The sequence below is a fragment of the Podarcis melisellensis genome (genome assembly GCF_964234715.1).
Source record: "Podarcis melisellensis genome assembly, chromosome: 13".
NCBI lineage: Eukaryota > Metazoa > Chordata > Lepidosauria > Squamata > Lacertidae > Podarcis > Podarcis melisellensis.
The window spans coordinates 53,677,394-53,691,046 of NC_138545.1; the positions used below are offsets into that span (position 1 = coordinate 53,677,394).

General features: G+C 44.8%; 1 protein-coding gene across 5 annotated transcripts in view; it reads right to left on the reverse strand.

The window, feature by feature from the left end:
* Positions 1–13,653, reverse strand: part of IKZF1 (IKAROS family zinc finger 1) — a 77,243-nt gene that overhangs the window by 41,122 nt on the left and 22,468 nt on the right. For all 5 annotated transcript variants that reach the window (XM_081885845.1, XM_081885846.1, XM_081885848.1 and 2 more), the window contains exon 3: positions 6,511–6,630. In XM_081885845.1, the coding sequence (XP_081741971.1) occupies positions 6,511–6,630 (120 nt within the window). The remainder of the gene's footprint in view (positions 1–6,510; positions 6,631–13,653) is intronic.

The window sequence follows — 13,653 nt, forward strand, 5'->3', positions numbered from 1 at the left end:
CCTTCACAGATGGCAAGCAAGGTTTCTGCAGGGAGCACATGTGCAGCCCCATGCGCCCAGGCTGTAAAACGCGGAGGGCGTGGAGGATGCACTTAGGGCCTACTCTGCGCAACTCAGTCAGCAGGTGGAGGTTAGGGACAGAAGCAGACAGTCTCTCAACCCCCCCCCCCCCCCGTCCAGGCATGAATACCGAGACAGTTTAACCCCCCCCCCCGCCCCTCCGCATGGCTGGCTGCTCTGCTCTTGTGCCTTTGGGACCAACCGGACACAGGGCTCACCCACCCTTCCGTTTGACTTCTCAGCACGGGTCCGAGAGGTTTTTCTTTTCTCCCGCCACTCCCCCCCCCCCGAAAACCCCGTTTATGGTTGAATCGGAGCAAATGTCCATGATGGTTCAAACAGAAGAAATCACGGGGAAAGGGGAAGAGTGGATGAACCGACCATGTCATTAAGCAGTTGAAGCTTTTCTGATATGGGGCTAAGTGGTGGAGAAAGCACCTGTTAAATTTCTGCATGACCGGCATGTGGGCAGAGAAGGAAGTCCATAGTTGGCAGACCGAAGGTGCTGTGGCGCTAATAATGGCCAGCATCGCAGGGCTGCTCAAAGGCTTAGCGATATATGAGAAGCGCTTGAGAGGCACTATTTAAGAGCTCTGCTATTACGTACTTTTACACTCCCCTTTACTTCTTCTGTATACATGAAGCTGCACTGCCAAGCATGACTACTGAATATGCTCCATCATTGCCTCCCATTATACAATAGATAAATAAATAAAATAGGGGAGTCAGGTTCCTCAAGCAACCTCACTGGTCCTCCCATCGGTTCACAGTTGCTTTTTGCCAACAAAGAGCTGGGCAGAAAAAAGTGGTAACCAGAAATAGTGGCTGGGATAAATAAATGCCTCAGACCAGAGAGAAAAACTGATTATAGAATGAGAAACTCACTAAAAGGCCAGAGACATGGGGGCAAAGGGTAAACACAGGGAGCATTTATCACATCCTTTTGACTAAACTTCTCTTTTTTGCTCCTTTCACCTGGCTTTGTCCCACTTCATCCTCAAATAACCCTCGTGTGTTTTTGTTTCCATAGACATACCTGTCCTGATATTGCATGCTTGGGGAATTCTTTATTTTTTTTCTATTGTCCCTCTGCACCTCAGTTCAATGGTTTGTGGGGAAAGGGGCAGGAAACTGATGTTCCTCTTTAAGGAACCCACTTTCTAGCTACCAAATTTAGAAATGGAGGACTAAACAGTGACCTGTAATTTGGTGTCAACGACGCCAACTTTTCCTTGGGATGGGCCCTGGGGGAAAGTGCTTTGTTTGAGCTGGCATGTTGCGAGAGCTACAGCTTGGATTTGGGGTCACCCAGCCTTCCTTCAGAGATGGGCTCATTCGCCTCTCACTCCCCAAGAAGTCCAAGGCTTACTCTAAGGCTGATCTTCCTTCCGCAGGATCCTGCCAGGCGCATCTTGGCCCCACTGCTGCTGCGGCTGCAGCTGGTGAGACAGTGATCCCACGAGATAAATATAACTCCACAGCTAAAGCAGGACTTATCAGAATGGGAGAGATGCGCTTCTCAGATAAAAGCAACTTCCTCCCACTGCAGATAAGATCAGCAGGCTCACTATCCGGATTGAAAAGCCACGCAATGAGGCACACACAGTATCTCCAGTTTAGCCAAAGAATCTTTCGATTCTTTTCATCCAGAAACACGTTAAGACTCACAGTAAGTTTCTCTCTTTCCTCTAGGTTAGTGAAAACTATCACAACACCTGCAGGATTACTCTGATGTAAGGGATGGCACCAGAAAGTGGGAGAGGGGAGGGCAGAGATAAATTTTGCTTTTGAAAAATACACCTGTTTTGCAGCGTAATGAAGGCCGCAACCCTGTATGCTCCACTGAACTGGATGGGACCTACTTCTGAATAGACATGTATACTGTACAGGACTGCTCTGTAAAATGGAAGCATGAAACAGCGGCTTATTCTATATCTACCAGGAAGCACTTTAGAGCCCCGTCTCAAAATGTTTTCTGTGAAGGGCTAGCTTATCTCCGCAGTCTTCACCCTGCAAATGCACCAAGGACTTAGTACATATCAGCATTTGAACCTGTCCATCCTTTGTTCCTTTGCTTCTCTTATCCCTCCCCTCGCTTTGCAGCAGCAGCATGCCCCCCCCCCCCGCATCACAACCCTGAGATTTAGATAGTGAAGTCATCTGTTGCTTTGCATCTGCTGTAATGTGTGTAAGGACACAGGATCACTGGGTAATTCTGTTATTCAGAAAGGGAGTGGAGCACGTGACCCACACAGTCCTTGGTGGGGAGGACTGCAATTCAGTTCACATTTGCAGGCAAATTGACCTAATTTGCACTTTGCAAAGCAACACACCAGGTGTCAGGCAATTTTGGCCCTGCAGTTGTGGCTGAGCTGAGGCTCCCACCAGTCCCACTAGCATGGCCAGTGTGCTTGTGTTTGGAAGCACACCGGTTAGTTGTAAGAAAGCAGCTCCACAGCCACTCTAGCTACTAAAGAGCACTAGATATTTATTACCTTTGTCAAAACAGCCGCTCGAACACCACCATGGAGTGGATTGTGTTTCTCAATCTGGGGTGGAGCACTTCCCCTTTAGCCTTTTGGCTTCCTTTTCTACCAAGCCACCTTCCTATACTCTTGCCTACGTTTGCAAGCTGGCCTCTGCATTTAAGGATTTCTCTAATCTGAAAGGTTTGGATCCATATTCCAGATCACCACGGGGAGCCTAATGAAAACAAGAATGTGAACATTGCCTTGCTGGATCAGGTTTTGGGCAATTAAGTTGATCATTTGCTTCTAACAAAAGGAGGGTTCTATTTAGCTATGTGGAAATCCTACGGCACTTCCACATAGTAGATTCCCACATTCCTAGTTGGGAGTGTAATCAAACATTAGGAGCACAGAAATTGTTCCTAGAAAAGACAGGAGCTCCTCAGCAGACACCCCCATTATCCTGGCTGGCTCCAGGATGGAGAAGGGCTGGGCAAGAGATTTGTTTTTAAGAAATCCGGGCATGATCCAGCAAAACTCCAGCCTTCTTCTAAATCCCATTTATTTCAATGGAAGAAGTATGGAAGCACTTGACTCTTGGTTACTGTAAAAATTGGCTGGTCTTGGTCAGATTTCCCTTCTTTTTAATTGTTTTTTTTTTTTAAGCAACTACTATAAATCATAATTCCCAAGCTGCCCATAGTGGAGTGAGTGCACAGACATCAGCAAGCAGGCCCAGCCCACTGCATTTTGTTACCTGAGGTGAACCACAAAGCAGTGCCCCCCACCCCTGGCAGTGAAGGAGGAGGGAGTGAAGATCAGGAGCAAAGGGGGCAGATTAAAGACCAACATTGTGGACAAGGGTGGGAAGAGACAAGCAGCGCCTCCGATGGGCCAAGAGGCCACTGTGGCGGCAGCACTGAAGGGGGGGGGGGAGATCCAGCCTCCCAAGAGCAAACGGGTTGGCAGCGACAGCGGGCAATGTGTTCTTTGGAGGCAGGATCTGCTGCCCTGTGGATCCTGCTGCCTGAAGCGTTCGCCTCACCTTCCCTCATGGGTGGCCTGGCCCTGTCAGCAGGAATATTCTCAAGGATGGCATTCCAGGGTTGTGATAGTATTCCGGTTCCAAGAATGTTGTGGCAATCAAAGGATTTTCTGTGTAAACCCCCCACCCCCACTTCAGTTTTTTGCTTCAGTTGAACAGGCCTCAGGGAGAAATTTAGCATGGCCTTCAAATGATACCAGTTTATTCATGTCAGCATCCCACTTATTTAATAGACTTTTAGTCCATTTTTAAGGCAAAGATGCCACATACACAACAGAATTATATAAAATCCACCGTTTTCCACACAGACCAACCAAATGCCTCCAGAAAGCCCCAAAGCAGGTCATAAAGGCGACATCCCTCTCCACAGTTGCTTCCCAGCAGGTGGTTTTCAGTGGCAAACCCCTCCAAGGCTGGAAGCTGAGTATTGCCACAGTCTCTTGTAGTCACATGGCTCATAGTTTACTTTTGCAAGAAAATATGCATGAAACCATGCGTATATTTAATAAACATTGCTATCATGTTTTTATTTCATACACATGCTGCAAAAGTAAAAAACTAAGGCCCACCTGCCTCTTTCTGCCCTCAGCTGCCCCCCCCACCTCCCTCATCAACACCCAGAGATGGCCCAGCATGTTTCAACACCCAAGGCAGAAAATCCAAATCACACCCTCCAGTTATGGTGGTTAAATGTATAATAATAAAGTAATAAACAAAATAAGCAACTGCTGGCTACCCATGAATGATACCCTCCAAACTTGCCTCATTCAGCCAGAGCTGCATGGTCAGACTGTCCAGGACCTCACATCACCTGAGGGTGTGAAGTCACAATCTTTACAGTTTGTGAAGCCAATTTTATGTGTGAAACTTGAGAGTACAAGACTGTTCCAGTCCCAGGGCAAAATGTCCCCAGCTGGTGGGGCTGCGCTGCTCTCCTGCTTCTCAACACCAAGACTCACTGAACTTACCAGGAAGGGCAAGGAAGTGGGGAGCTCAGCGCAGTGCGCGACGGGTGACAGGGGCTCCAGCTCTGCTGCCAGATGGGCACCTGAAGAGCACCCCCCTGCCTTGCTCCCCTGCTCCCCACCGTGATGCACAGTGTTTGGAAGCTGGGGGAACAGCACGGCCCCACCTGCTACAGCCCCATTGATCAGAGTGTTAGCTCTAAATTACATTTTCTTTTCTTTTTTGCCTTCCCTCTAATCACTCAGCTAGCTCTGCCAGCTTCACTGATAATAAAGAGGGAAAGAAGCTATAGATCTTTGATAAAAGAAAAAGTGGTGCTTCATCCATCTGCCATGTAAGAATGTTTCCTCATGCTGTGCTGCGGCTACCACGATAAGAAGAGCTTGCCTAATCTGTCTTGCAGCTTATCACTGAATCGAGAGAAGCGCAGAATGGGAAGGGACCACTTCTTCCCCTGCAGCCCTGATGCCATACTAAGGAAGCAAGTGTGTGACCACATTTTAGAAGCCTTGCCTCAGAGAACATTTCTGGATCCCAAGAGATCAGATTCCATGGCTGGGCTGATTCACACATTCATGCATGTTGTGACTTCATAACTGCGGTGCTGAACAGCAACTTGCATGTGTGACCAAGCTGACAAGGACCCCAGGCAGCACTTTCAGGGCACCTCAAACGCAACCTGCTTTTCAATGGAGTTTGTTTGCAAATCCAGCAGTGAGTCATCAAATGTTGGGCAATCAATGGATGAGGAACCAGCCCAGGGATCGAGAATGAAAGAGGACAAATTAGTTAAACCTGCTATTCTTCCTGGGGGAGGAGCATTTTTTAAATACAACAACTAGGATGAGTTGCAGCCTCTGACAAATTTACTCTGTCGTTCTGCCTTACTGGATGAGACACTCATCAACTAAATCCAGCAAAGGAAGGTGGCAATCACGCATGTATCCGGTGGATTCCTAGGGAATAGACAACTTTTTTCAGCTGCCACATATACAGTTTAATTACTATTATTGGATCCTTAACCCTTTCCTATGAAAACCAGTGGGGTCTACATGTTTTTGGATGTACTTTACCTGGATCACATCCTGTATTTGTTTATTTTTAAATCCAAACAACTGGAGAAACCTCACAAATCACTTGGCAATCAAACATTTGGTTATATAGAAGATCTCCTTGATCAGGATAATATTTTTGTTTATTACATTGCACCAGAAAGCAAGCTAAAGTGTGGATTTAGATGAGTGGTCTTTTCAGAGCCAGGACCCACCTTCAAGACCAATCTCTAACACATGGGTCACACTTTTAATTTTCCACCATCTTGTTTCCTCCCCATATTTACGTTCCCCCACATCCCTCCTCTCTGCTTTTCTCCCCATCTCTCTCTTCATTTCCCAGTCTTTTAAAATGTAAAGAGCAGACAAGAAACTTGGGGCAGTCCCACTGCTGCAATCCACTTCAGGTCAGGGTGTGACCAAGTGTGAATTGCAAGCCATCAATCAGCTGAAAACCAATGATTTTGATTACTGGAAATTATTTGCAGACAACTGAGGCTGGGATAATGGTATTGCAGTTATTCCAGATGCTTGCTATCTATTTCAAATCAAGAGCTATTAAATTTACAAAGCATAATCCAGGTTAACACTGGAAATCTAATAGAGAGGCAGGAAAGTTTTCTGCGTGTTCTTCTACCCCCTTCTCCCATAACCCTATTCTTCATGCTTTCACTTTTCTGTCATAAAACCATTTCCATGCAGAACGAACATGGGAACAGTCTTTGATGGAACCTCGTATTGTAAAGCTAGATTATTGGCTATAACCTTTTAGGTTAAAGGGGCCTGTTACCTTCGAGACAGAAAAGCAACAAAACAAAAACACCTGTCTCAGAAGTACTATGGCATTCTCAGTCCTCCAAGTGAATCGAGAAGCACCTCGTGCATGGAAGCAGCAAGCCACGCATAGCAATGCTCTTACCCAAAACTCTCTCGCTGCGAGAATTCTGCTGTCCTCCTGTGCTGGTGGAAAGATCTTCTGGCACAGGCATGGGCTCATCAGAATCATCCGGGACATCGCTTACCGGAGGACTTTCTTTTCCTGGTGATAAAGGGAATAGTCCCAGTAAGTTGAGAAAGATCTATGTTCAGTTCAGGCCCCCATTTGATGCAGCATATGAAGGACCTCAAGGTTCCAGATCCTTCAAAATAGAATGTGCCCTCATGTTAGCCTCCAGGCTGGCAGTCACAGCAGCCAAGTTCTGAAGACTAAGGGGACGGGTAACGGGCGCGGCTTGTGCCTCTCATGACTTAGATTGGACTCAGCCTGTGTCAGTTGCACTTTGGGGCCCTGACACCCAACAAGCATTGTGTCTTGAGCAATGCACAAAGAGATTCCTATCATGGGCAATTTGGAATGCTGCCACAAGTAGGAAGATGCTCTACCTACATCCCCACCCCCATAATAGCAGAGAATCCGTTCTCTCCAGGACAGTCTCTATGTTACACCAGTGTTGCAAAAGGTACTCCTTGCGGAAACATTGGAGGCCCCCTTAGTACTGGTACTCAGCACTTAAAAGATTTCGGTGCCCCCTATATATCTAATTCAAAACATAAACATATCATTAATTTATATTATTACAGTGGTACCTCGGGTTAAGTACTTAATTCGTTCTGGAGGTCCGTTCTTAACCTGAAACTGTTCTTAACCTGAAGCACCACTTTAGCTAATGGGGCCTCCTGCTGCTGCCATGCCGCTGGAGCCCGATTTCTGTTCTCATCCTAAGGCTAAGTTCTTAACCTGAAGCACTATTTCTGGGTTAGGGGAATCTGTAACCTGAAGCGTATGTAACCCGAGGTACCACTGTACTTTGTTGTTGTATTGTTATTGTATTTTTATTGTTTTCCCATTTATTGTCAGAGCCTTTTTTGTGGAAGATGGTTCAGCTGCACCGCATGGTCCATGGTAAATCCAGCAATGGAAAATTTCTGTAGTGCCCCTTCCCTTGATGCCCTCGAGAGGGGCTTATTTTGCTTCATGGTTCATCCCGCTTGGCAGTCCATCAGCTCCTGAACACATGCCTCTTTTGACAAGGATCCCCCAGTCTCCTGACTTGAGCCTCCTATTTAAACCATTGTAACTGCTGTTTCAACTTGCAATTGTCCTGTTGTTTTGATAGGCTTGTTTATTCTACGCTTTAATTGTTGGTGTTTATTTTAATGTATGATAAAATTGTTTCACTGTGTGTTTTAATTATGTGTGGCTATATTCTTTGTAATCGGTTCTATACCTGCAAACCACGTAAAAGCCATTTTGACAGATAAGTGGTGTGTAAATACAATGTATATTATTAATAATAGTATTGCATGTCTGGTCTCTTTCCATAGCTCAAATGAGAAACTATTTTTTGTGCAATGAGAAAGCAGCATGGTTTTTTGTTTTAAAATACCATGGGTGGGAAGGGGAAGTCCACGTCCTGTTGAACCCTGGTCTACCTGATTCATTCTAGGAAAGTTCAAGAAGCAGCTCATGAAATGTCCACTTACAAGACTTGTGAAGGCAAAAGACCTATTGCAGTGTTGACGTCTCTGAACTCTGCTTGAGCTGCTCTTGTCACATAACGGGGCTTCGTTCTCCCCCCAGTATGTCTCCCAGCAAAGCCTTTCTTTTCTAAAAGTGAAGCTCATTCAAAGTAATCCATGTGGGCACCTCTTCTCTTGGATGCCAGAGCATGATATTTCATATTTCATGCCTTAACTTCATCTATGTTGTTATACCCTGATAAGTTCACTCCTGCATGGCAATTTTATAGATATGTAATCATACTAACATTTTGTAGCAAATGACTTTTAAAGTGGAAAGATGGGGAGAAATAGCCATTCTCCATTTAATTTCTAAGAGGCATGCACAGAATATTAACTGGGGCTAGGTATGCAATTGCAAAACAAGAAGCAAATATTGGGTTGAAGTATTAAAACGCCATCAAAAAGTCTGAGGCCCAAATACATTCTTTTGCTGCTCAATAAAGACTTAACACAAAATAGGTGCTACAATTCACCTCTGTGCCTTTAGTTTGTAATGTTTCTTTAAGCACCTTTTCATACAAAACTCGGAGGCAGGATTTTTGGGAGATCCTTTGCCTGTTATTGCCAGAGACAATGAACAACTTATTCCTGTCTTTGCAATTTTTCCTTCAACCTATGACGAGTCCACAGTCATAACATAGGAGACTGTTAGCATAACCAGAGTTGAAGGTTGGTTCCATAATGCAAGCCTATTGATCACACACTACAGGAGGCCTCAATCTAAGCTCAAGTTAGTCATGACTACCAGTTCCATCATATTCAGAAATAAGTTTCCTTACTTCCTGGTTGTAGTTAATTTGCTCCATTGATTTCAATTACTGAGATGGAAACTCTTTTTTTGAGAACTTTCAGCATGAAATAGGATGGGGGTTTCCTGACAAACTCTCCCCATTTCACCTTTTTACATACTTTAAGTTTCACAGCAGATACCAGTCACCCAGAGGAGCCCTTCTGCTCCTATTTTGTACTAATACTTAACACTTTCATGGAGCTTTTGCGGTACTCAAACCACAGCATATATATTATCTTGATAATCCTTACAACAAGTCTGTAAGATAAATCAGCATTGCCACCTCTAGATTTAACAAGAGAGAACACTGAACGATTGCGTTTGATGTTTAAATTAATGCTTTAAAATTTGAACTATAGAATGTTTGGATACTGTATAATGTTTGAACTGTTAAGAGGACTTTGGATAGCCAACAAATGTCCTGAATAAATATTTGAGATTCTTTTAATTATTTTTAGCTGATATTTTTAATGTGCTGGTTCTGTTGGGTTCTTTTACAAAAAATATTTTGCTGTTTTAAAAATTGTATTGAACCGAATCCTATTGTTCTTACTGACTATTGTGAGTCGCCTTGTGGGTGCTAATACTGAAAAGCAAGGTATAAATCTTAAATATAAGTAAATCTTGCAGGTAGAGGCTGGAAGCTGAGAGAGCAGCCGCTTGCCCTGGGTCTCCTGGGGAGCTCATGGTGGAGGTGACACAGAAGGGAATCCACAGAGACTAGAGGCTCAAATCCTACATATACTCAGCAGGAAGTAAGTCCTGCTGAACTTAGTGGGACTATATTCACTTCCCAGGAGACACATTGAATATCAGACTGTAGGAAAAGAAAATGGGTTGGCAACTTGACCTCTAACTGATTTCAAGATAAGTGAACCACAGATATGAGCCTGGGTGAAGGACCAGCTGGTTCTTTGGATGTGAGTGGAGAATGGATGTGGTCAGGTTTAGAGAAGAAGCAGCAACAGAAATGAGGACCATCAAAGGTCTGCTCAGGAGGCAATACAGTGATGGAATTTCCCAAGGGACTGGCTTGTGAGGTGAAGATAAAGCAGCACTTGACAGGCTATGCGGACGTTGGAAGCATAGGCGACTTTCTACATGGAGCAAATTGGCTATCCTGGATCTGCACCAAGGGTGAGAATGCCCAGGCCAGGGGTGAGAATGCCCAGGCCAGGGGTCAGATGCAGCCCACCAAGGCTCGCTATCTCCCCAAACTGTACCCCATCCCCAGCCATAAACACTCTCCTCAGGCCGCACCCCTAAACATCAGGCTCCACATCATTCTTGTGGTTTTGCCTTGCTGGAATAGGGCCTTGCCTCTTGGTCCTTAGATGGAGGAATATATGTAGAAACTAACCTACTGTAAAAACATAATTTTTGCATTTGCTACTCCTTCCACTTTTGTCTGTGGCCACCCCACCAACAGCATGGGGTGCCCAGAAGGTTGTCCAGAAAGGATGAAACCCTTGGGCTGGAAAGGGTTCTTCCTCACCCAGAGACGCCATCTTCTGAAGCACACGGAGGGGGCTGGTGTGATGACCTGACATCCCCCGTGCAACGTTGCACCGTGTCCTGACATCGCTCTGGGCCTGCCTCTAACAATGGGTGGCCCACCTTGCCCCCCTGGAGCAGCGCCTATGTCCTCGCCCCATTTCTAAACTATCCCAAAAGAAACTAAACAGAATGAGAGAGAGAGAGAGAGAGAGAGAGAGAGAGAGAGAGAGAGAGAGAGAAAGAGAGAGAGAGAGATTTTTCCATGGTGATACAGCACGGCTAGCATTCTTCACTGGTTAAAGCCAATCATTAATAATAACAAAACACATGGAGAAATCAAAGGTAAGCCATTTGCTGAATAAGTCAGAGAATCTCATCTCTGTTCTCTGTGCCTCCTTCATTGGTGCCATATGCAGTTCTGCTAAATACATGTCAGCACTGCTGTGTCTCCAGTTTTAATGCGGCAATGGCTGCCTCATAAAATATTGCTTTCAGGAGGGGGATATAAGTGTGAACTCTGAGCTTATCATGCAGGCTGGAGAGTTCCGTTAGGAGCCAGCGATGGCCATATTCCAAGAACTGGGAACAGATGTGCCATTCTTGTCTCATTTACAGTTGCTGGCTTGCTTATCTGCTGCCTTGAGCAAGACTGGATCCAAATCTGCCTAAAGCCAGAGAACAATTCTGTTCTCATAAGAAGAACTAAGTTTATGCTCTGCCTGCTTGCGTTCCACACTATCTAAATGACTGGAGTCACTTCTCTGTTATGTCTTGCAAGCCCTTGTAATTGGGAAGCGTGTGTGTGTGTGTGTGTGTGTGTGTGTCTACATAACATCTCATATATCAATACTACGTAGGTAGAGACTCCTTGTGTGGATCTTCCCCACCCATGTATCCTCGCTGGTTCAGGCTCCACCCACTTGGCTACCCTCCTTCCACCCACGTGCCATCTCCTTAGTTCCCACCAATGCCCAGTATGCATTTAGGATCAAACAACTTTGTTGTTCTTGTTTAGTCATTTAGTCATGTCCACCTCTTCATGACCCCCTGGACCAGAGCACACCAGGCACTCCTGTCTTCCACTGCCTCCCGCACTTTGGTCAAACTCATGCTAGTAGCTTCGAGAACACTATCCAACCATCTCATCCTCTGTCGTCCCCTTCTCCTTGTGCCCTCCATCTTTCCCAACATCAGGGTCTTTTCCAGGGAGTCCTCTCTTCTCATGAGGTGGCCAAAGTACTGGAGCCTCAGCTTCAGGATCTGTCCTTCCAGTGAGCTCTCAGGACTGATTTTCTTAAGAATGGAGAGGTTTGATCTTCTTGCAGTCCATGGGACTCTCAAGAGTCTCCTCCAGCACCATAATCCAAAAGCATCAATTCTTCGGTGATCAGCCTTCTTTATGGTCCAGCTCTCACTTCCATACATCACTACTGTGAAAACCATAGCTTTAACTATACGGACCTTTGTCAGCAAGGTGATGTCTTTGCTTTTTAAGATGCTGTCTAGGTTTGTCATTGCTTTTCTCTCAAGAAGCAGGCGTCTCTTAATTTCGTGGCTGCTGTCATCATCTGCAGTGATCATGGAGCCCAAGAAAGTCAAATCTCTCACTGCCTCCATTTCTTCCCCTTCTATTTGTGAGGAGGTGATGGGGCCAGTGGCCATGATCTTCGTTTTTTTTATGTTGAGCTTCAAACCATATTTTGCGCTTTCCTCTTTCACCCTCATTAATTCCTCCTCACATTCTGCCATCAATGTTGTGTCATCCGCATATCTTAGGTTGTTGATATTTCTTCCGGCAATCTTAATTCCGGCTAGGGATTCATCCAGTCCAGCCTTTCGCATGATGAATTCTGCATATAAGAGCTCTTAAAATCCACGTTTATCTGCAGGGCTTAAGAAAACCCATTTCTGTGTGCAAAGGATACTGCTTTAAGTCATGGTAAGGGACCAGAATGGTAAAGGACCTACCAACCTAGCAGTTCGAAAGCACATCAAAGTGCAAGTAGATAAATAGGTACCACTCTGGCGGGAAGGTAAACGGCGTTTCCGTGCGCTGCTCTGGTTCATCAGAAGCGGCTCAGTCATGCTGGCCACATGACCCGGAAGCTGTACGCCGACTCCCTTGGCCAATAAAGCGAGATGAGCGCCACAACCCCAGAGTCGTCCGCGACTGGACCTAATGGTCAGGGGTCTCTTTACCTTTACCTTTAAGGGACCAAAATAGTGGATGAATTCCAGATGCCTCCTAGTCATATGGTTCTGAGTACGTTGCAGTAAATTAATACCATTCCCAGGTAACAAAATTATGGGTAATATCAATTTGTCTATTCATCTCCCCACACCATTGAAATAAAATCAGGATTGATTCATTTCCCCCATCCACACTGAAATATTTTCATTTTGTTAAAGATCATTATCACAAGTAATTTGTCCAGCACTCTCCCCTTCCTCCAAAACCCACTGCACTCTTTAGGGGTACGGGCAATTGCCCCTCTGTTCCCTGACTTTTTGTTTTTTTTAAATTGCTTTTTTATTCAAAATTTAAACAAAACATATTATCTAGAAACATATCATCCTTATTTTCCCCCTTTTTTCCTCCCTCCCCCCACAGAACCCACCCACCACCCGACTTCCCTCAGTTCCAGTCTTTGATTTCTCTAAAAATACTGTTTTCTGCATGTTACACAGTTGTATAGATCCTCAAACTATTTAAGTAATAATTATCAATAAAAAGTTTGTGAATGTTTATTGAAAACCAGCCAAGGAGTCCAGTTCGCTTTGTTGTGTTGTGTCTTCAAATACTTTGTAAAGGGTTCCCATTCACCTTTAAAGTCACAGTTATCCTTGTCCCATAGCTTGTATGTCAGTTTTGCCAGTTCTGCATAGTCCATCAATTTTTCTTGCCATGATTCTTTAGTTGAGGTTTCTTCAGTCTTCCATCCTTGTGCTATTAGAACTCTCGCGGCCATTGTCACATACATGAAGATGTTTTTCAGCTTTTTTGGCAGATCTTTCCCTACAATGCCTAATAAAAATGCTTCAGGTTTTTTAACAAATGTTAAATGGAACATTTTCTTCAATTTGTTATATATCATTTCCCAAAAAGTTTTAATTACCTTACAATCCCACCACATATGATAAAATGTCATTTTATCATATGTTCCCAGAGTTTTAAACCACATAGGGTTGTTCCTCGTGAGCACCTATATTTCTGTCTGCTGGCTCTATATATTGTTATTAACAATTAATTGG